Source organism: Perca fluviatilis, chromosome 4, assembly GCF_010015445.1.
Source record: "Perca fluviatilis chromosome 4, GENO_Pfluv_1.0, whole genome shotgun sequence".
NCBI classification, from domain to species: Eukaryota; Metazoa; Chordata; class Actinopteri; order Perciformes; family Percidae; genus Perca; species Perca fluviatilis.
In genome coordinates this window covers 7,051,455-7,074,918 of record NC_053115.1, presented here as the reverse complement: position 1 = coordinate 7,074,918, position 23,464 = coordinate 7,051,455, and the positions used below count along the sequence as shown (strand labels likewise).

The 23,464-nt window shown below is 40.5% G+C and overlaps 1 protein-coding gene across 2 annotated transcripts; it reads left to right on the top strand.

The window, feature by feature from the left end:
• Positions 1 to 1,017: 1,017 nt before the first annotated feature.
• Positions 1,018 to 22,797, top strand: mst1rb (macrophage stimulating 1 receptor b). 2 transcript variants are annotated; one of them, XM_039796327.1, is made up of 21 exons: positions 1,018 to 1,280; positions 3,976 to 5,282; positions 9,203 to 9,379; positions 9,483 to 9,605; positions 10,631 to 10,801; positions 10,904 to 11,064; positions 11,790 to 11,925; positions 12,048 to 12,184; positions 12,424 to 12,603; positions 12,715 to 12,814; positions 12,949 to 13,167; positions 13,292 to 13,438; positions 16,384 to 16,537; positions 16,718 to 16,807; positions 16,932 to 17,144; positions 17,263 to 17,343; positions 17,591 to 17,772; positions 17,913 to 18,022; positions 18,182 to 18,347; positions 19,341 to 19,477; positions 20,507 to 22,797. In XM_039796327.1, the coding sequence occupies exons 2-21, from the start codon at positions 4,077 to 4,079 to the stop codon at positions 20,736 to 20,738; spliced, it is 4,122 nt and encodes a 1,373-aa protein (XP_039652261.1). In that variant the 5' UTR covers positions 1,018 to 1,280; positions 3,976 to 4,076; the 3' UTR covers positions 20,739 to 22,797. The 2 variants fall into 2 exon arrangements, with proteins under 2 accessions (XP_039652261.1, XP_039652260.1); XM_039796326.1 differs by having other exon boundaries at positions 16,929 to 17,144.
• Positions 22,798 to 23,464: the final 667 nt, after the last annotated feature.

Below are 23,464 nucleotides of genomic sequence, written 5' to 3'. Positions count from 1 at the left end.
GATTATGTGTCTTTCTTGACTGTAACCTTGGTGTTTACTTATTAGTAATGGCATAATGGCGGAAAGATGTACTCATCTCTTATCTAATTGCAAAGTAGCAATATCGCTTTGTAAAGAATAGTGTTACAAGTCAAATTCATTCAAGATTTCACTTAAGTATAAGTACAAAAGTATTAACAGCAAAATGTATTAAAGTAAAAGCACTTGTTGGGTGGAATGGTCTCTTTCAGGGTTATATTTTCTATATTATAGTATTGGAATGTTATTACTGATGCTTTTAACATGCAGCAGCAGCATTTTAATGTTACAGCTGGTGGAGATGGAGCACATTCTGACTATAAACAGTTGGATAGTTTAATCCATAGCACAGTATTCATATTTTTTTTAAATTTATGTTTTGTTTGTAACACCTTAAAAAGTAAGATAAAAGTAACTAGTATCTCCAGCTGTCAGACACATGTAGTAATATGTACAAGTTCCCTCTGATATGTAGTGAAGTAGAAGTAGCAGAAGATTGAAATTCTCAAGTGTACCTCACAGTTGTGCAATAGTACATGAGTACAGTACTTAAGTAAATGTACTTATTTCCACCACTGATGATAGTTATAAAACAGTTATAATACTAGTTACATTTAAAAACAAGTAGGCTATAATTATACAATTGTTATTATTTACTTTACTGTTATTGTGTATTTACTGATCTATCATATAAGGTAAGATAAACCTTTATCATTGCACAGAGACCCAAACAACGAAAATGTGAGTGCCATAACTACGTATATACTGTATATTGTGTTTTAGGATTTATTGATTTACAGTATACCATCATGAGAACAGTCATATTCCTAACAGTAAGCAAACTGTAGACTTGGGAGCAGAATCAAAGTATTGTAAGTAGCTCTGAAGCTGGTTCAGTGTGGAATAGTGCCGGTGGGGGGGGGTAAATGGACAGTAGCTAATCCAGAACTGGTTTCCAGACAGATAGTGTCAGTCGGAAGCTGAAAGGGGAGGGCCGAGCTGGAGCACTACTGAGGCAAAGAGGACCGAAGTTAAATCCGAAAACCAACATATTTTACATGTCCCAGCGCTTTGGGAGTACGAGCAGGTTTCCACAACCCCCCCGCCCCCCACCCCAAAAAAAAACCAATCTAATGGTGTAATCTTGAATCTACCGGTAACCCGAGCAAAGATCAAGCATCTCTGCGCTATTCTAAAGTCAGTCAAGGAGCAAACCTGGCTGCGGTTGCTTCCCTGAAGAGGACAGAAACTAACCTGCATAGGTAAGCTTTTTTTTTTTTTTTTTTACATTCACAGCTGCATGTACCAGAGATATTTTTAAACAAAATAGAAACAAACTAGCCAACTGCTAAATGTCCCTTTAGGCGCTTGTTAAAGTCATTACCACTTATATAATTCAAATTGAATTATAATAAGAATTGTAAAATAGGCTGGGATGTTGGAACTGTGGCGTGTTGTGTTTGTGTGATGATGAGTGGAAAAGGTGTGCTGAAGGGGCCATTGACCGGCTTCGGGTTGAGGTGGGTGGGAACAGATCTGGACGATAGGCTACACCTGTTTCATTTACTACTAGTACAATTTGAGAGTGATATTATGAAATATTAGAATTTAAACTTGGGAAACTGGATTTATTATAAGAACAGTATGTGTTAAAGACCATAGTGCCAGCCTTTAACCCTTAGAGCTCACAGAGCAAGGTGTTGAACCAGTTTTGTGCAGCTCTAAATACCATTTTACATGTGCAATGGATCAAACATGCAATTAAGGCAGACTGTGATGATAAGAAACAGGACAGGAGTATGGACATGGAGATAAGATAAAAAAAAAAAAGCTTTCTACCAAACAAATGATACAGGGATAAGAACGTATAAAAGCAAAAGCTAAAATGATGCTACCTCTGTGCAATTTTCAGAATTGATTTTGGTACCATATTGGCTTGACCGCTTGGAATAATCTTACATTGTTTTTGAAGAATAAACTCAAAGAAATCATCCTTTTATGAACGTTTCAAAATAAAGAAAATGCCAAGCTGTTGTCTCTCCACACTGTTGGATCTTTGGTGGTAATGGTTGCATTTGCTGCCACTGAATCAATACAATACTCTCTATTTTGACCATTGATTGTTTGCACAGCAGATTACCTCTTCAAATCCCCGTGGGTGATTAATAAAAAGAGAGATGCTTTTTCTTACTCTAATTAACTGCCACCAAAGTGCCTATGTGCAAGGCACTGACACAATAAAGCTATTGAATCCAATATCTGCATCCCTCTCACTGTAGTCTCACAGCTCATTGTTGTAAGTAAATGATAGTAAAGAAACTTTGCGTTGTGTATTTGAAAATTGAAATAGGTAATTTCATTATGACGCTAAAATAAATAAATAAAAAGACCAAGCCAGAAAATAGAAGATAGGTAACATTTAATACACTGACATTTTATATAATGTTGCTTGAAATCTAGTTTGATATTATGTGAATAACAGAACCAAGGGAGCTGGTGTTCTCACTAGTGTGACTGCATCTTTACTTCACCTGTGATGGAATTGCAGTCAGACGCTGATGCAGCCTTCAGCAAAAACCTGCATGCTGGCCGGCCTGTAAATAGCACTATAGTACAATGAATGGAAACTCAATTTCAACCATTTGCTTTATTAACCATGCACATGTAGAAAGACAATCAGTGTCATTACTATGTATACCCATGTCCTCTAACCTTAACCTCAGTTTCACATGGAGCTGCGAATGTTAAAATGTAGCACAACTGTACTGGGATTCTATGAATTATTGATGTAAAGGCACCATACTTGACATGGGACCTTTCTGTACCACTGCTTATTGCAAGAATAAGTGCTTTTTTTTTGGTCAAAATGAAGTTTCTCTGCTGCTAAATAAAATAATCCGAGTTGATGAAATTCTCAAGCACGAGCAGACGAGCCGTTTCTTCTTCACCTGGGGCTTAAAAAGGCACGTGGTCTTATGACCATCAGTCCGTGCACATCTTTCCCCCTGACAGGCACGTAGTGGTTGTGACAGGAATGCAAAGTAGAGAGGCCGGGGTTCTTGAATGCAGCCTTACAGCGATGTGTCTAGTTAATGATCCACCGAACAACGTCTGTTCAGAATGAAGACAAGGCTCAGAGTTTGAAACATTTGGTTGGTTGTTGTTTGGAGACTGATGAAGATGAGCCACGTGAACAAATACTCAATTTTAGTTCATACGTTTGGTCTATTGACTTGTTACAACCACTTCTCCTGAGTAAAAGAACGTGACTCATAATGGGAGAAGAACAGATGGGATCTTAGACTAACCAGAGTACACACGACCAGCCAGATATAAATTACTTGTGCAGGAAGTCACAATGAAAATAGTTGTATTCACTGTCTACTATACTGAGCACTAGCAACACAGCTCTCTGTTTGATTATGTAAACATTTCCTCTCAGTGTTTGTGGTGACTCAGAGGAAGCTTTTATCTTTATGACCACTTTTATCATCATCTGGCTCAACCGAGATGATATTTGTCACCTCAGATCTGTTAGGAACACAAGAAAGCAGACATATATTGATTTTCACTTTCATCAGTACAAATAATGCACACTCCCACATAGCACCATTGCCACAGAACAATATTTTTGCTGTGATGGGCAACTGTTGATCATTTTATAGTGTTGCAGACAGAGTAAGGGTTAAAGAGTGTGTGCGAATAAGTGTATGAGAGGCAAATTGTTAAGTGTCCATTTACCATGAAAAAAAGCTACTGGAGTGGACACAAGAGTGGGATCAGTATTCTCGTATAACCCTCAGCAAAAAAGAAAATAACGGTTTCCTTTGGGATTTTTTTATTCAAACAATTTTCAGGGTCAAGAATACATTTTGTACGCTGTGGTTTCAGCCATATTTGTGCTGTAGGGAATAATTTCTTAATGATTGAATGACTTTCGCTACTCTCTTCATTCAGGTATCAGCGGCTGGTGTCAAGGATGCTTTTCTGCCGACATCAGAGTTGGAGGTAACCCCACGTTGTCTGTGCTGTAGCCCCTCGTGCACCCCGGAGTGGAGATGGTCCACTGGACCACAAAGTGGGGGACATGTGTCTGTGTCCAGACTCTGCTGGCCTTTGCCTTGGCCAACTGTCCCTCACTTGCCCCCAGCCCTGTCAACTTCTCTGTTGTTTACACCATGCCCTTCTTCCAGGCCCGGGGCCCTATTCAGAACATAGTCAACAACTCGCTTTACCAGGAGGTGTATGTTGCCTCTCAGAATGTGATCGAAGCTGTCAACAGAAGCTTGGAGAAGGTGTGGGAGCTCCGCACTGGGCCGGTGGGAAGCCCAGAGTGCCAGATATGCGATTTGTGCGACATTGACAAGGATCCTGACTTCCTGGAGGACACAAACAATCAGATCTTGCTGTTGGATACCCTCTTTATGTATTTATACTCTTGTGGAAGTTCTCAATATGGTGTATGCTATTTCCACCAACTGAACTCAAATGGAGAGTCGCCCTCCCTTTCTAAGTGTTTGTTCAGAAAGGCTTCAAACTCTGCTGCCTACTGTCCTGACTGTGTGGCTAGCCCTCTTGGTACCAAAGTCACCATGGTCGAAGAGGGTCAGACTGTCTACTTCTTTGTTGCCTCCACAGTCAACGACAGTGTGACCCAGCGTTACGGAAGGAAGTCCATATCAGTGCGTCGACCACTGGCCACAGAAGATGGTTTCTACAGAGATGTGCGTGGCCTGACTGTCCTTCCAGGCTTGCGGAGGACATACCATATTGAATATGTCTACAGCTTTTTCACTCAGGAGTTTGTCTACTTCGTCTCCGTTCAGAGAGAGAGCCCCGATCAGGACTCATCTCCGTTTCAGACTCGCTTGGGCCGTCTCCCACGGAATGAATGGGAGATGAAGAGGTATCGCGAGGTGATCCTGGAGTGTCGCTTTGAACCAAAACGCCGGAGGAGGAACGTAGCCAGTGAGCCCTATAAGGATGTGGTGTACAATGTGGTTCAGGCAGCCCATTTTGGCAAGGCAGGCAGGGAGCTGGCAGAGGAGTTAGGGGCGGAGGAGGAGGATGACATCCTGTATGGGGTTTTTGCTGTTACTGATGACAACGGGGTCACGGAGCACGATTCGGCCCTGTGCGCTTTCCCAATGGACAATGTGAACAAAGCAATCGTAGATGGGGTGGATGACTGCTGCGAGTCTGGACCAGAACAGCTCTCCAGAGGGCTTTGCCATTTCCAGCCCTGTGAGAGCTGTCCTCATGAGGTGAGCCCATCAGTCCACTAACACAACAATTCCAGGTGATTAATATGATCTCAGAGTTCCTGTTTTATTTTCTTCAAGATACTGTATTAAAGAGACAGACAGGTGAAGAACAAAGGTAAATTCAGTTGTGTGTGTGTCTGATTCAGTATGTAGAGTCGGGATGCACGATATAAGGAGAATATGCGATAACATTATTGAATATCGCGCTAACGATATTACTTACGATAAATAAACAAATTACAATGCACTCAGTTCTGCATTTCTGCTGCTTGTAGTATTCTAATAAAATACAACTAATTTATTGTTGAATTTAAAATAAATGAAAAGGAAATCATTTCTAACATTCTTTTATTGAGCAAATTGAACATTGAATATAAAAGTCAGATTATGTTCAATTTTAAAGTGCAGTTTTCTACTGATATTTAATTTTAACTAACACAAAAAACCTATGAGTGTATATCGCGATATGTCGCAGCCTTTTGCGATGTGTATATTGTGGCACCTGATATTGCGATGACGATTACAAAAAATGACATATTGTGCAGCCCTAATGTGGAGTCTACTGGACAATTTAAGGGAGGTGAATCCCTGGTGTATTTTTTTTTGAGGTTGCCACTCTACCTGCAGAGACAGTCTGAAAAAAAATCAAGATGTAAAGTGTTAATAAATGAGCTTTAGAGGTGCCGGTGGCCAGGCTACAGGCTAGTTGTTTTCCCCTGCTTCCTGTCTTTGTGTTGTGCTAAGCTAACCACCTGCTGGATCTATAGCTTCTTTTTTTTCATGCAAAGAGTGGTATTGATCTTGTCATCGAACTCTTGGCAAGAAAGCAAAAAAACTATGCACCCAGAACCATTTGCATCAGCATTCAGTGAGCATTCACTGGTAAATCCAAGAAAACATTAACACAAATTGCTTTTTGGATGGAAAAATAAGCATGGAAAAAGAATGGAATGAAAAATGGATGGGGGCCAGGTATGACTTGTTTTCTGTATCAGTTGAGGGAGTTTCTTAGGTCAGACAGGAAGAGGGTATTTTAAAACTAAACATTTGCCAAAGTGTGCTTTTGAATAAATATTTTTAATCTTATATTATTTCTTATATTATAACAGCATTTGTTTCTTGTGTTAATTATCTTGGGAAAGCTGCTTTTTATTTCCAGATTTTAAATTTTTTATTCTGTGGTGGCTGTAAATTATTGTCAGTTTGGTTTGAGAATGAAGTAACATTTCTAGAACAGAGCTGCTGTTATTGCAGTTGCAGCCATGATTTCATAGTTTGGATGTTAAGTCTTTGAACTTGTTGGTTTTGATTTGTTAGATTCACATTGGACGGAAATTTGGAAGAGGTTTAGATGGAGTTAGTTGTAATGTTCTCTTTTGTATAGTCTTTCTTCTATTTGTCTTCAGAGGAACACTTTCTACTTGACCAGTGAACTTTTCTCTTGAGGCTTTTTCTGTTTTGCTGATTTTGGCTGCTTGTCTGAATGTTGAGTAAAACCTGCCAGCGGGATTGTCCAGCAATCTGAAATCCTGGTTCTTCCATTTCTCAGCAAATCAAAACATCTTTTGTGCCAACAAAGTCATCTGTATCTTACAAATGCTGTGCTTTTCTGCTTTTTAGTACGTCATCAACTTATTTAGATATTAAAGGATCGTTGAGAGTGAATCATGTTTTTCAATATGAGTAAGCAATTCTGATGATCACAGCCCACTTTTGACCTTTTGGCTCTCATTGAAATATGAAAATGTTAGAAAAGCTATGCTTGCTATAGTCTTTGCTTTGTTTTAGGTGTTAAACTATTTGCATGAAGTCTGTGTGCAAACTAACTGTGTTTCTCATGAGATAATCATGAGGCCCACAGTGACTGACCTTGTGAAAAGCAAAGAATGCCCCTGAGGGCAGAGCGCACGTGGAGGAGGCGCCGGGCCTGATCAGAGATAAGAAGACAGTGGGCCCTATCTTGCAAGGGTCTTTGCTAGATTAAGACTGACGCAGTTGTCAATTTCCTGTCCAACGCCCACATCGTTTAAACAGCAAATGCACCTGCACCCATCTGTGCGCCCATGGGCATGCTGGTCTTACAGGGAGGTGTGTTCAGGTGCATTCTGGGTGCGCTGGTCTTACAGGGAGGTGTATTCAGGTGCATTCTGTGCGTTTTGCTGTCTTGAGGCAGCGGGAAGTGATCGCGCCATTGACCAACAAAAACCTGGTCTAAAGTCAATAGCGCAGCATCTCATTGTTATTTTAACAGCAAATTAGTAAAATGCGCCTAGGCTTATGCACAGCGTGCGCACACTATGCTTGTTACACACACACAGGGAAGCACAGCAGCACACAAACATGCAAAAGATTACAAATAAAAAATATTACGGTGCAAATCCGCCATCATGACACTCTGATTGGTTTATTGCATGTTACACCCAAAACTCACCTATGATTAATGAAGACACTAAGTACAATCCTTTTGAACCATGCGCCCGGCGTGCGCTTAGATCGTTAAAATAGGGCCCAGTATCTCTTTGTGTAATATTTCTCCCTTTTCCTCTATAAAAAGCTACTGTTAAAGACTATCGACAGTCATTTTCTGTACTTATGCTGAAGTGCTGTATACTGTGTGCAAGTAAACACACTTTTAAGAGAACTCCAGTGATTTTGTCCATTCTTTGATAAGTAATTATCCTAACAGAAAACATGTTTCAGCCAATATAACATATTTTCTAATAATGTTCTTGTTTACACTTTTTCCTCAATGTCATTTTAAGTGTGTTAGTCCTTAGTCCTTAAGTATCTTAACCTTTGCAGTACGTGTCCTTAAGCTTCCAAAATAATTTTTATTTTCATGTCAGTGGTATTTGACGTTTAGGGTTCAGGAAACTGACTTATAAACAAAAAGTTTTTTATGCTTATCTAGGGTCTGGCGAATGACTTCAGTCAATAGCAATGTTGTTTGTGTTTTACTCTAGTCTTACTTCATGAGACGCGCGATAGACGATGCATGTCTTCCAATTTAATTTGAAAAAATGCTTATTTTCCAGTTTCCTGTTTTCCCTTTTATATGCCTTGAAAACAATTCAAAGTGTAATTTCTTCAAGATATTAGCCAGTGTTTACATGAAGACTCTGTTTAATTAAACAGTGATCCGCCCTGCTCTGTGTTTACAGCGACAAGGTAATCCTTCTGTCAGTATTGCAGCAAAGAATCATTTATCATGGCCTCTTACATTATTAAAATGATCATATTATTATGACAGATTAACCTTGTGCTTCTGGTGTGCCAGGTACTTTGCTTCTCATGATTACGCTGGTGACCAGAGCAGCTCATAGAACGTCCTTACAAGCAAACAGCTGGGCCTGTTTTACTACATATGTACATTTTTAAAGGATAACATTTTATGGTCTCAGAATGTGGAACTTTTTTTAATGATTTTTTTATTTGTATTTTCGGGTTTACATGACAGGCAGTTGAATTCCTGAATAAAAATAATAAATCATTTTGGTGCGGAGTTTTGAAATTCATGTCGATTCATTGTCGATTAATCTGTCAATTATTTTCTTAATTTAATTGCTCATTTGTTAAGTCTATGAAAATGGTAAAAAAAAAATGTCGATCAGTGTTTCATTTATTGTCCACAACTCAAAGATATTCAGTTTACTGTCATACTGGAGTAAAGAAACCAGAAAATGTTCACATTTAATAAGCTGGAATCAGAGAATTTGTAAAATACAAAAATTACTCAAACCGATGAAAAATTACTTAAACCGATGAATCAAAATAGTGTGTGATTAATTTGATAGTTAACTAATTGACTAATCGAATATACTTTGCAGCTCTAAACAATACTATTGTGATTAATGTTGAGGATGTTATCATCCCTATTGTCTCATTTTGATGTGCTCTGCTGCCTGTGGTCTTTGTACTAGAGCATGGAGAACAACGCCACATGCAGAGACCATCCTACTATGGTGTCAAAGCCCTACTACAGAGTGGACCTCTTCAACAGGCAAATGACAGATGTTCTGCTCACAGCTTTGCTGGTCACAACTATAGAGAACAAGACCGTAGCCCATATTGGCACCTCTACCGGACGCCTGCTGCAGGTATACAGCATGATTTGAATCAGCTATTTTTGGTATTTATCTTCATTATCACCATTGTATATGGTCCATTACTAATAATCCTATTTTGTGTATGTGTTGGCAGCTTGTATTGACAAGATCCAGCCCTATTATCTTTGCCAATTACTCTTTGGTAGAGAATCAGAGGGTCTCGTCCATTGCCGCTGTTTACTCATCAGAGTATCTTCTCTTTGTGGTTGGAGACAAGGTAAGAGTGCAGTCACGTGAAATACGAGTAAATATAAACATGTACAATGGCTATGTGGATATTACTGTCATCTGATGGCAGGAGGCTCTTGGGGTCAACTTTCCTCCCGCAGACCAAAGACATGCAGCTCAGGTTACATTTCAATTACAAATGAGTTGGGCCTGATTGTCTGTCAGTGACGCTATGATGCTCTGGAGACATGTCCAGGGTGTTTTTTTATACCTTCTGCCCAGTGCATGCTGGAAAAGGTGTGACCCTGAGAATGAATAAGGGGCTAAAGCAAATCGATAAGCTTGATATGCCGTTTGGAACAGGGTGGATATGAAAAGCTGGCACTGGATCTGTAATCCATGGGGCTTGTGGTATGTGGGACGTTAGGACTGTTACTTTGTGTTATTTAGATTGATTTATTGGACTTATTGGACATTTCTGCACCAGGAGCTGTCTATGTGACCATTTGACCTGACTTGTGCACTGTCAGAGAAATTCTTATAGTACTTTTACAAATTACAGTCAATGATTTGATGAATCAAATCTCTTTATCTCATGCAGCATGGAGAGAAGACCTGAACATAGGGTTCTCTCTAGACATTCAGAGTGCCTTGCCTAATATATCATCAAGTAAACAAAGAACAACAGTTGCACAATCAGAGAGCAAAGACCTCTGCCAAGTCGGATCTTACAATGTTAATCCAGTGTGAATTTTCCCAGTCGGTAACACATTTTTCCGATTATTCCAACACCACATGAACGCAGCACAAACGCCCTATCTTGCAATGTAAACGAAAGTGAAAAATAATATGTGTATCTGCTCCGCCCCACGCTCTTCCTTGGCCCCTGCTACACCCTTCCACCAAGTTTCATGATAATCGGGCCTGTAGTTTTTCCGTGATCCTGCTGAAACCAACTATAAACAAACGGACAAACCAAACCGAAAAGATGACCTCCTTGGCGGAGGTAATGAAGTAGCACAAGGCCATATTATTGAATATGTGACCTTTAAAAATGTTTTCTCTCTGTTTCAGATGATCCAGGTGCCCCAGAGAGGGCCAGGGTGTCAACACTTCCTGACTTGTGCCACGTGTCTCACAGCCCCTAAGTTCATGGGCTGTGGCTGGTGCTCCGGAGTGTGCTCCTGGGAGAGCGAGTGTAACAGACGCTGGAGGAACGAGTCCTGCCCACCAGGGATCACTGGGGTGAGGTTTGTTCTGTATTCCAGGATACAAACATTTCTATGAGCAACTAATAAAAACATTTCATTTCAAGGTGGCACTATATGTTTTGCTTTATTGACGCAGTTCTTTCCACGGACTGCTCCTCCTGATGGCCAAACAGAGCTAACGGTGTGTGGGTGGGAGTTCCAGTCCCCCTTAAGACCTGCCATCACCTCCAGAACCCACCAGGTCCGACTGGGGCAGACTGCTTGCACTGTTCTTCCAGTCAAAAGCAACAACACACAGTGAGTATCCATACAGGCCGTGATCTGGCTCCAAGTACAATCTGTTATAGTAATGTTGTGGAAAATGTACCCTCAGGAATTTCTTTGTAAAAATAAAATAAAAAGCTTGTCAATTCTTTCCTGGAAACCTTTCGAGAAAGTGATCAAACAGAGCATGACTTTGCTGGTCTATAATGGCTACTCCTTGATATCAAACTTTACAATGTCTGACTGTTGAACATAATTACAACATAATGAGTCTAAACTTTGAGGGACTGACACCAAATTTTGACATGTGCGCTATTATACTTTGTTACTGATGTGTTGAATATGAAAATGATACACAAGGCCACATACTGTAACCAATATGTGTAACCTGTCTACAGCCACTCTATGGGCTCTGTGAGGCTGTACTGATACGCTAACGCCAGCATGCTAACATTCTTACAATAACAATGCTAACATGCTGATGTTTATCAGGTCATTTTTACCATCTTCACCATCTTGTGTTAGCATACTAACATTTACTAATTAGCACTAAACACAAAGTGCAGCTGAGGCTGATGGGAATGTCATTCTTCTTTAATAGACTCACCAACAAACTAATTCTATAAAGACATTCATAAGAGTCAGTGCATTGATTTAACTTGTAAGCTGTGTTTTAGCAGCAAAGCTAACGTGTTAAAACAACACAAACTGTTGTCTTCGCTGACGTACTGAGTGTCTGTTGTGGTGCTGCTCTTCAGCTTCGTGTGTAAGATTCGCTCTGGGGCCACTGAGCTGTCCAAACCAGTTAACATTACAGTGGAGGTGCATGAGGGCAAGGTGGAGGGACGCTACTCTATTGACGGAAAAGCAGAAATGCCAGGATTCACATTTGTGGTAATCTTTGTTGTTATCATCTACGGATATCCTCATTACAACATACTGTACAAGCTATGAACAATTTTACTAAGCTAAAAGTAGTTTGTTTACCAAAACACTTTAATAAACTGTCCCCTCAGATTCCCAACATCACAGAAATCCAGCCCAACTATGGGCCACGTGTTGGGGGCACACTCATCACAGTGACTGGTCCTCACTTGGATGCTGGGAAGACCAGGAAAGTCACTCTCAATGACATGCCCTGTCCTATAAAGAGGTCTGGAAATACATCTCTCCCTATCTTTTTTCACCACACTAACCTCAAAAGAATAATAATAGTTTGTGAAACTACAGGCTAACTCCTAGATAGGTCTTGGCTTGACTGACTCAGATCTGAACTATTTTCTACTGGAGATGTTATCTTTTTAAACATGAATAATGTATGAATAATGCTTTTTGATCTACAACAGTTGACCTGTTACGGCACGTCAATTACATATCTCTGTCTCCCTACAGAGTCACAGAGCCCAAAGGCAATGTGTCCTCCATCATCTGTCTGTCCCAGCCCATCTCAGAGGTGAGGGACGTTCCTCTGAGTGTTTTCATCGACAAGTCTCCAGTCCTCACCACAAAGGTGTTTTACTACAAAGAAAACCCAATGATTACAGCTGTCCTGCCTGACTGCAGCTTTGACAGGTAAACCAATGAGACCTTCAACATTTCTCCCTTTTTTTCTCATCTTTCTCATTAGACCAATTCAGTTGTAACAGGAAACAATCTTATTTCTCACATTTGTCTGTATTGCAGGGGGTCAAAGATTGTCATTGGGGGGGAGAACCTGGATTCTGTTTACCGCACCATCATCCGCTTTAAACCCAATGAGAGCCATTTGAAACCTGTGACAAGGGTACAGTGTTCATCATTATGTACAGTAGATACAGCATTTTTCTTTTATTCCGTCTTTTTGATTTCTCTCCAAAGTCATATGCTTACATTCTACTGTGCCTACCAATAAAGTATGATTACATTGTTTTGTTTCAGGAGTGCATAGGCAAGTCCTTGCCCACGAGGATGGAGTGTATCTCTCCTGTGTTTCCCAGGGATGAGACTGAGGAAGGAGAGCTTTCTTTTGACATGGACGGAGCGTTGGGACTTTGGAACAAAGAGTTCTCTTACCACCCCTACGGCGAGCCCATACCTTTTGAAACCGATGGACATGTGCTGAATTTGTACCCTGGGTTTGACGAAGTGTCACTACATGTAAGAGATAGCTCTAAGGTTGTATTTGGTTGTGAATTAATGACAAATATATGTGGATTTGTAATATGTTTATGATAAATAAGTAATTTTGTCTCATATCTTGATTTGACCTCTCTGTCCACAGCATCAGAAGCTGAATCTGGTGAGCTCCTGTATGACCATCATTATGACGGTGGCAGGCGTTGATTGTGATGCCAAAGTCCTGGATAATGAGATTACCTGCAGGATCCCCAAAAACATGACCATCACCAGTGAGGGATTGCCAGTGAAGGTAAATCCGGCTGGAGGTTTAGATGATGATTAACTGACTGATTTACAGTGCCTTGCGAAAGTATTCGGCCCCCTTGAACGTTTCGACCTTTTGCCACATTTCAGGCCTCAAACATAAAGATATAAAACTGTAATTTTTTGTGAAGAATCAACAAGAAGTGGGTCCCAATTATGAAGTGGAACGAAATTCATTGGCTATTTCAAACTTTTTTAACAAATAAAAAACTGAAAAAGTGGCGTGCAAAATTATTCAGCCCCTTTACTTTCAGTGCAGCAAACTCTCTCCAGAAGTTCAGTGAGGATCTCTGAATGATCCAATGTTGACCTAAATGACTAATGATGATAAATAGAATCCAGCTGTGTGTAATCAAGTCTCCGTATAAATGCACCTGCTCTGTGATAGTCTCAGAGGTCCGTGTAAAGCGCAGAGAGCATCATGAAGAACAAGGAACACACCAGGCAGGTCCGAGATACTGTTGTGGAGAAGTTTAAAGCCGGATTTGGATACAAAAAGATTTCCCAAGCTTTAAACATCCCAAGGAGCACTGTGCAAGCGATAATATTGAAATGGAAGGAGTATCAGACCACTACAAATCTACGAAGACCCGGCCGTCCCTCTAAACTTTCAGCTCATACAATGAGAAGACTGATCAGAGATGCAGCCAAGAGGCCCATGATCACTCTGGATGAACTGCAGAGATCTACAGCTGAGGTGGGAGACTCTGTCCATAGGACAACAATCAGTCGTATACTGCACAAATCTGGCCTTTATGGAAGAGTGGCAAGAAGAAAGCCATTTCTTAAAGATATCCATAAAAGTGTCGTTTAAAGTTTGCCAAAAGCCACCTGGGAGACACACCAAACATGTGGAAGAAGGTGCTGTGGTCAGATGAAACCAAAATCGAACATTTTGGCAACAATGCAAAACGTTATGTTTGGCGTAAAAGCAACACAGCTCATCACCCTCACACACCATCCCCACTGTCAAACATGGTGGTGGCAGCATCATGGTTTGGGCCTGCTTTTCTTCAGCAGGGACAGGGAAGATGGTTAAAATTGATGGGAAGATGGATGGAGCCAAATACAGGACCATTCTGGAAGAAAACCTGATGGAGTCTGCAAAAGACCTGAGACTGGGACGGAGATTTGTCTTCCAACAAGACAGTGATCCAAAACATAAAGCAAAATCTACAATGGAATGGTTCACAAATAAACATATCCAGGTGTTAGAATGGCCAAGTCAAAGTCCAGACCTGAATCCAATCGAGAATCTGTGGAAAGAACTGAAAACTGCTGTTCAAACGCTCTCCATCCAACCTCACTGAGCTCGAGCTGTTTTGCAAGGAGGAATGGGCAAAAATGTCAGTCTCTCGATGTGCAAAACTGATAGAGACATACCCCAAGCGACTTACAGCTGTAATCGCAGCAAAAGGTGGCGCTACAAAGTATTAACTTAAGGGGGCTGAATAATTTTGCACGCCCAATATTTCAGTTTTTTATTTGTTTAAAAGGTTTGAAATATCCAATAAATATCGTTCCACTTCATGATTGTGTCCCACTTGTTGTTGATTCTTCACAAAAAATTACAGTTTTATATCTTTATGTTTGAGGCCTGAAATGTGGCAAAAGGTCGAAAAGTTCAAGGGGGCCGAATACTTTCGCAAGGCACTGTACCTGGATCCAACATGCAACAGTGATCACCAACCAGTTTTTGTACATTGTGCATGTACACTGTCAAGCAGCTATCAGATTTGATATGTAAATTATGCCAAAAGAAAAAAATCTCCAAATATTTCTAGTTAAGATAATTAAAATACTGTAGAAAATTAAGTGCACATTTTTCATTTTCTATGCACAAACCCGAGAAATTCTGACACTTTAGCATGTCTGCATGCTGACGCTAGGTAGTTTATTATAGCATTCGAAATTTAAAAACTTAAAGGTACAACTAGAGCCTGACCGATATGGGAAATTCACAGATTACCCATATGGCGATATAGTAAATGTATTAGGTAAAAAGTCTCCAAACAGCTATAGATGTATTTTGATGTTTAGATATTCAAAATATTGGATATGTTACTATGCTTACTCATTGTCCCCTGAAATAACTTTTAGAAGGCTCCCAAAGCACTTAAAAAAATATGCAACTAAACTGTATAGTACTGACATACTGTGTACTTCTACTTCAGAGGAAAACATTGTACTACTACATTTATCTGACAGAAAAAGGTTACTGGTTACGTTGCAGATTCAGATTTTACTCACAAAATACAACAATTATAATATGATGCATTGTTATTCATTAAATTATCCAGCATTGTATTAGAGTTGAAAGCTTCATCTTTAACCGATGTTAAGTCAATTTCAGTACATTGTGTTGCTAATTCCTCTCGTTTTTTACTCTTCACTTAAGTAAACATTTGAATGCAGGACTACTGTGCGATATTAATAGTTTTACTTCAGGAAAAAAAACTTTTTGAGTAGCGTCCCGTCCGCCAGGTGAAAATGTCAGCGACGGGTACAGGCCCTTCTTATTAGACATCCATGGTACAGGCAGCTGCTGAACCAGACCCACAGGGAGTCTGAGTGAGATGGAGGCAGATGCCCGGATGAAGAGAGGCTTTGCCCGGTCAGGCTCTGAAATAACGTTATCTTCTGCCTTCTGCTTAGAAGTGGTGAATTTACAGCTCACAGCAATGTAATATAATTTAGTGTCTGGCTTTCGTTTGTGTCTAGAGTTGGCAAGAAATGTCATTAGTGTCATGTACGCTATTTTATTAAGTTTGAAGATAGATAAATGAGTCTGTTTACAGCCCTACAACAGCGTGCTGCGTGTTACGTCTTTCGCGGGTCAGATAACTGGATAACCGGACAGACTTACAAAAGATTCCTGCCTTTATAGTATGATGATGGTATTCACTGTGTATGATGAACTCTGCTCTTTAGATCTCCATCAACGGGCAGGTCCACAACGTTGGTACGGTGGTGAGGGTCAGCAACCACTACATGGTGGGCGTTGTTCTGGGGATCCTGGCGGCTCTGGTGGCCGGGGCAGTGCTGGCCTTCGTTGTTATGAAACACTTAAGGAAGACGAAGAAAGGTGGGCTCCTCTCTGTTATGTGGACTTTGGTCAGAAATGTTTGTACAACTGCTACCGGCTGTGGGTGGGATATGGGATGAATTACACAAATCTTTTAACTAGAACATCCCTGGTGTTGCATAGGATGTACAGGTGTTCTTCTGGGGTTGATGATTAAAAAGTGTTGTGAAATGTTTTCAGCCTCCATGGTAGAGACCCGTTTGGCCCACAGTGCTAACCTCTCTGGTACAAATAATGTGGAGCTGTCGCCCGTTGGGGACTACAGGAGAGGTGACCCTCTAGCTAAGCACGTGTTATACTGCACTGTAATACTGTATAGCTAGATTGCTTCTGACACATACATATACCTTTATAACTACTTAATAAACCTCTCTCTCTGGACCTTTACCAGTAGTATCCCTAAGTCCTTCTACCCCGCTGGTGGGGTCGATGGTGTTCCCCAGCCTGAGCTTCGCTGCAGGCAGCATAGATCCTACCCTCACTCCCCTCATGCCTTCAGAGAAGATCTCCATCTCCAGTTTTAGGCCAGAGCTGCTTGAGGAGGTGAAGGATGTTCTTATTCCTGCTGAGATGCTTATTGTGCAACACCACCGGATCATAGGGAAGGGTAAGGAACCCCACTGCCTCCATCTGAAACAAAAAACATGTTATGGAGCCTGGTGTAAGCTATCTCCTGTTTGGAAGAAACAGCAATAGTCCTGTGTGATTCCCCCCCCCCCCGTAGGGTCATTTTGGCACTGTTTATCATGGCTACTTCACAGACCACAACAACAGAGAAATCCACTGTGCTGTCAAGTCTTTGAATAGTGAGTAATATCTCTCTCTCTCTCTCTCTCTCTCTCTCTCTCTATATATATATATATATATATATATATATATATATATATATATATATATATATATATATACATATATCTTTAAAAGCAGCTTCTCAAAATTGTGATTTAAGTGTCTTTCTTCCATTACATTTCCATAAATGTGTCCATAATGTGTGTGTGTGTGTGTGTGTGTGTGTGTGTGTGTGTGTGTGTGTGTGTGTGTGTGTGTCATCAGGAATAACAGATGTCGAGGAGGTGGAGCAGTTTCTAAAGGAAGGTATCATAATGAAGGGTTTCCACCACAGTAATGTGCTGTCTCTGCTGGGCATCCTCCTGCCACAGGAAGGGCTCCCTCTAGTGGTGCTACCGTACATGAAACATGGGGACCTGCGGCACTTCATACGCTGCGAGAAGAGGGTGTGACAGCTACATTAAAACAGTGCAAATGAATCATCAGATTTTTGTGCAACCATCTGTTTACTGAGTAGCGAACTATGTGTACATTTCCAACTGTTTAAAATCAGTGTTTTTGTCATGGGTTTGTGGGATGTGTTTAGAACCCCACCGTAAAGGATCTGATTGGCTTCGGGCTGCAGGTTGCCAGGGGGATGGAGTATTTGGCTCAGAAAAAGTTTGTGCACAGAGATCTGGCAGGACGCAACTGCATGTGAGTCAGCAATTTATTCACTGCCATGAGGCCTGAATTTCTCTTTGATTTAGTGTACATCAGTGTTTCATGGTACACAATCGGTTGAGCTTATTACGTCACAGTACTCAGTTATAATGTTTTGCTACAAAAATGTAATCTTACTTTTTCTGTCTTTAGGCTGGACGAGTCGTATACAGTCAAAGTGGCAGACTTTGGCATGGCCAGAGATGTATTTGATAAAGAGTATTATAGTGTTCAGGATCACAGGAAGGCTAAGCTGCCTGTCAAGTGGATGGCCATCGAGAGTCTGCAGACACAGAAATTCACCTCCAAGTCCGATGTGGTGAGCAAATGAAGAGCTACTTTAGTGTAATCGAGATCTCTGTGGTAGTTGTTAACGTTCTGAGGGACACTTGTCAATGTTTCTTGCAGTGTAAATCAATGTTTAATACTTGATGTGTTTGTCTTGCAGGTATATTGTGAAAAATAGCAATATCTGACAGAGGAGTACAGTATTTATGTGTCTGGTTCACAACATTTCAACCATGTTTGTTCCCTTTTAATGTCAATTATCACCATGTTAAAATATGGAAATAGTCAATATCCTATCATCGGCTGTCCTCTACATCAGTGGTTCCCAATCTTGGGGTCTAGGACCCCCCCAAGGGGTTGCAAATTAAATTTGAGGGGTCATGAAATGATTATCAGGATAGGAAAGCAGAAAAAATTCACATTTAATGTTGCATACATTTATGTTTATTTTGTCTTGAGTTTTTTGTAATCTTTGATTTACTTTTCTTGTCAACAACTGGATAATTTGACCTCTTACGCCTTTAAAATTATTTAAATAAAACAAGGGCAAAAAAAAGTTAGTTGAAATGGTCACAAACAGTAGACAACAGAAATGATGAAGAGTAGCATGTAGACATGGCTTTGGTTCAAGGGGTCACAAGCCAAGACGTTTGGAAAACACTGCTTTACATAGCATTTTGCATAGATTTGGTTCTTCTGGATTGCTTTACAGCACAATACTATACAATTGTTTACAGTTCAATAATAGGCAACATTAGTTTCCAGAAATGTATTCCACCATCATAGTTTTCAACTCCACATTGGCCTAACTCCTAAGGACCATATTGTCTGTGTTCAAGGCTGTGCAGTTTTTCTTGCTTATGTCACACAGTGATACTAAGCACGGTGGGTTAGACACAAATCGCTCCATTAAATACCTTTAAAGAGGTTTTTAACTTTTTCTCAACAAGTGTGCAAAACACAATACTGTTTGGGAGTTGAAGTGTACTGGTACTTGATGTAACTTTGTCCTCTCTTGATGCAGTGGTCCTTTGGTGTGCTGATGTGGGAGATGCTGACCAGAGGAGCAAGCCCCTACCCAGAGGTGGACCCTTATGACATAACACATTACTTACTGAAGGGCAGGAGGCTTCCCCAGCCTCAGTACTGCCCTGACCCATTGTAAGTACTGTAGTAGGAGTAATATAATTATGTTGCTCACTGTTGAATAAGTCTAAAGAATAATTGTAAGTTAGTTGATGTTTAGTGCTGCTTAGTTGATGCTTAGTTTGCATACATTCTTTGTAAAACTTTACAGAATTAAGGGCTGCTTTTGTATGAATACTAATACTACAATAATAGTATACCAACACTGATTTACAACTACAAGACGGAAGAACAAAGTCCTAGTTGTAATAACAAGATTTTAGAATGGTCACTCAGTAGTGCGAAACCCGTAAATTGTCCACTACTTGCTATTCCAACAGTTAAGCAATGCAGTTTAGAAGTTAATGTGTATGTCTACAAAACAACTCAAAAGAACACTTCTTCTTTTACACACACAGTTGTTTTAGACACACAGTGGTCTGACTGTACAAGGAAAAGTCAACATGTTTTTGCTGTTTCAATGATAAATCCCTTGAACTTTAAGCTTTTGCCTACCAATTTAAAGATTGATAGAGAATAAATCAACTATTCATACCCCTTGTCCTGAGGGCTCATGGGAAAGTGTTACCCAGGAACCCATATACAACACCAACATAGTCATTAAAGGGATAGCTAGACATTTTGGGAAATATCTTTATTTGCTTTCTTGATGAAAGTTATATGAGATGAGTCTGTAGAGTAAATATGAAGCTACAGCCAACAGACAGTTAGCTTAGATAAGCATAGAGTCTGTAAACAGGGGGAGACAGCTAGCCTGGCTATGACCAAAGGTAACAAAACCCACCTACCAGATCCTCTATAGCTCACTAGTTAATATGTTGTGTGTGAATAAAACAATTATTTTACGGAGTTCCGTGCCAGACTATTTTTTGGCTGGGATCAACTTCCTGGTTGCCTGTCCTTCTGGAATTTCATGAATGTCTTAAATGATAAATAAATGTGAGATTAATTATAGTTTATTTTACTACTAGCCAATAATATAGTGGACTGAGTTGGCCATTCCCTCCTTGCTCAGACTCAGAATCTGTCAATGTTTTTTTCCAGGTATAGCATAATGCTCCAGTGCTGGGACCCTGATCCAGAGTTGAGGCCCAGCTTTGCTACGTTGGTGTCGGCTGTCTTCACCATTCTGTCCGGCCTGGAGGGAGAACACTACATAAGTCTGAATGTCACCTACGTCAACCTGGACCAGCCGCGGCCCTACCCTGCCCTCACAGAGTCTGCTGACGAATACAACTCCACAGATGTTGAAGACTCAAGCTCAGTCTCTTCCTGATCCACTCCTCTTCCTCTCTCAACTTTAAAATGGTATTGGTGCTAACAGCAAGAGCACAAAAAACCTTGGCCGGGTCGCAACAGTCTCTCTTACCACAAAGCATCTGACACAGAGACTGCCTGCTGTTTGTGCGCATGAACGTGGTAGTAAGATGCTTTCAGCTGCCAAAGCACCCCCTCGGGCAGCCATATTGGGGGTCTGTCACTTTTGCAACAATAGCTGAGTGAAGTCTGAGCTTCCAAACTCTTTCCTCTTAAAAGTATTTAATAGACAGGTGTAACTGATGTAATCAGCTTGTTAGCAAGAGAAAATAAAACAAGTCTTGTTGCTAGCACTTGTTAGCCTATCCATTAGAAGCTAATTGGCATTACAACGGTACGCTAAATTAGCCTGCAGGTTAGCTAGCTAGCTATCAATGGTAAAACAAGACTTATGGGGATAGTCAGTGATGATGTCTATAATGTTAATATGGATATAAAGTTCATCTGTAGTGGTCCCTTTAATATTTGTTTGTTGTGTACTGAAGTATATCACATGACATGGTAAAGATATGTTCAAGTCAAATAATTGAGTAATGCTTTTCAATGTAATCATGCTATTTTCAACAAGATTTTGTTCTGGATTACTCATCTAAAGGGTTACTGTGTAATTAATGTTACTTTGTTAAACAGACCGGACCTAGGTTGCACCCCAAGGCAATTATGAAACAGCCTGAAATGTTGGTCTTGATGAGCTGCAGCATTTATTCATGGACAAACTGAAACCTACACTGTGCATTTACTACCACCTCACAACTTCACTCTCTTTGGTGCACCAATGTTAACATCTCTGCCGGAAAGTGAGAGTGAAACTCAAGTCCCACTTGCATTTTATTGTGCTCCTTTCAAATGGTTCTATTTTAAGATTATATTTTGGGCATTTTAGGCCTTTATTTCCACAGGACAGATGAAGACATTGACATGCAGCACAAGGCCGCAGATCGGAGTCAAACCCGCGGCCGCTGCGTCGAGGAGTAAACCTTTATATGTGCACCTGCTCTACCAACTGAGCTAACCCATCCACTCAAATGGCTCTATTTTAAAGATGTTTTAAAGATATAGAATAATGTGTAGGTCTACTCCTTTATGTTATTTGAATAGTTTCTCTTCTACCGCACACCTTGCTTCCTATTGGCACAAGTTAAGCATTGTGCTGTTCACACAGCGCACACTGCGCCACAAAGCTCTGGGAAGGCTTTCGATTTTTTTCCTGCCCCTCTTCCTGCTGTTCTCCGATTCTTACATGTTGAAATATCAAAACCTGCCCATCCACTATATTTATTTAGAAATAACCTTGTGTCACTGCACGCACACACACACACAAACACACACACACGCCACCGCCCACACACACACACACACACACACACACACACACACACACACACACACACACACACACACACACACACACACACATCATGTATGGAGGAAGTTAATCAGCTGATTGATGGACAAAGCGGAGATAAAAGCTTATGTCGTGCCAATACATTTTAAAAAGGCAATGGCCAACGAGGAAACACAAACACTCACATCTTCACACTATGTCATCACACTCACTCTGACCAATGGTGAAACTTTATCACTCAGTGACGATGTCCATGGGCTGGCCCCTGTGGTCCAGCCAAAAGAAATAGATGACCAAAAATTACTACTGACCTGTTCCCACACTGCAGGAGTCACGTATCTCTGTTTTTCTTGCTAGTATTATGTAATGTAGCCATTATAAATACAAAGACTGTTCAGTATCCATGTAATTTAGTGGCACATTAGCTTTTCTTTTACTACCTAAAATATTGTACTGTTAAAGCAGCAGATGTGTATATTTGGGTATGACATTCCCACATTTGCCTTTAATTCTTTTGCAGTGTAGTGATTGTTCTGTATATTTTGTATCATACTTCTGTAACGCACAATGCTGACCACAATGTTCTGAAAGCAATTTGACGTCCCACTGTTGCTTGTATTTCTGACACAATGTCTTTGAGATAGTGTAATAAATTGAAATATTTATTTGTTTATCGATTTGTTTTTGTGAGTAAGTAAAGTAAATAGGAGAATGTATGCTATCTCGGCCATATGAAGCTCAGCGTAAATTCTTTCAGGATGACTTCTATAACTTCATCACCTCTCTCTCCTAAAACTGATCAGCTGTTTCGAGGTGTTCACTTTTCAGTTAAACCAATCAGAATCGGCTATGTATTTCACGAGCCAATCACAGCATGACATCCCTGATTTAAATCTGTTCTCTCCTCTGCTGCTGTCAGCCGTCATTTTAGGCAGAGAGTGTAACCCTCCTCCTCCCCTTCCACCTCCAGTCATCATCTCCCACGGCACCCTGGGTCTTCCTCCGGCTGACCGCTCCCATCGACTCCTCCGGTCCGGTCTTCGTGCTCCTTCACCACCACCACCAGTGTCTAGACTCCATCAGGGGGAATATATCTTGATTTCTCTACCCCTTTAAAAAAATATTTTATACAATGGATTCTAATCTCCAAAGACTTTGTACATTTCATATTTTGCACAAATAAATCTTTGCATATCTGGAACGAAGTCTCTCCTGATTGAAATGCAGTTCATTTCCACACAGTTAAATTTATAATGCCTTATGGCTGAGTCTTTTGTTTTATTCTCCACTAGAGGTCAGCAATCTGTTAAAAGTACTCTACGTTGCATCCACTGATCTGC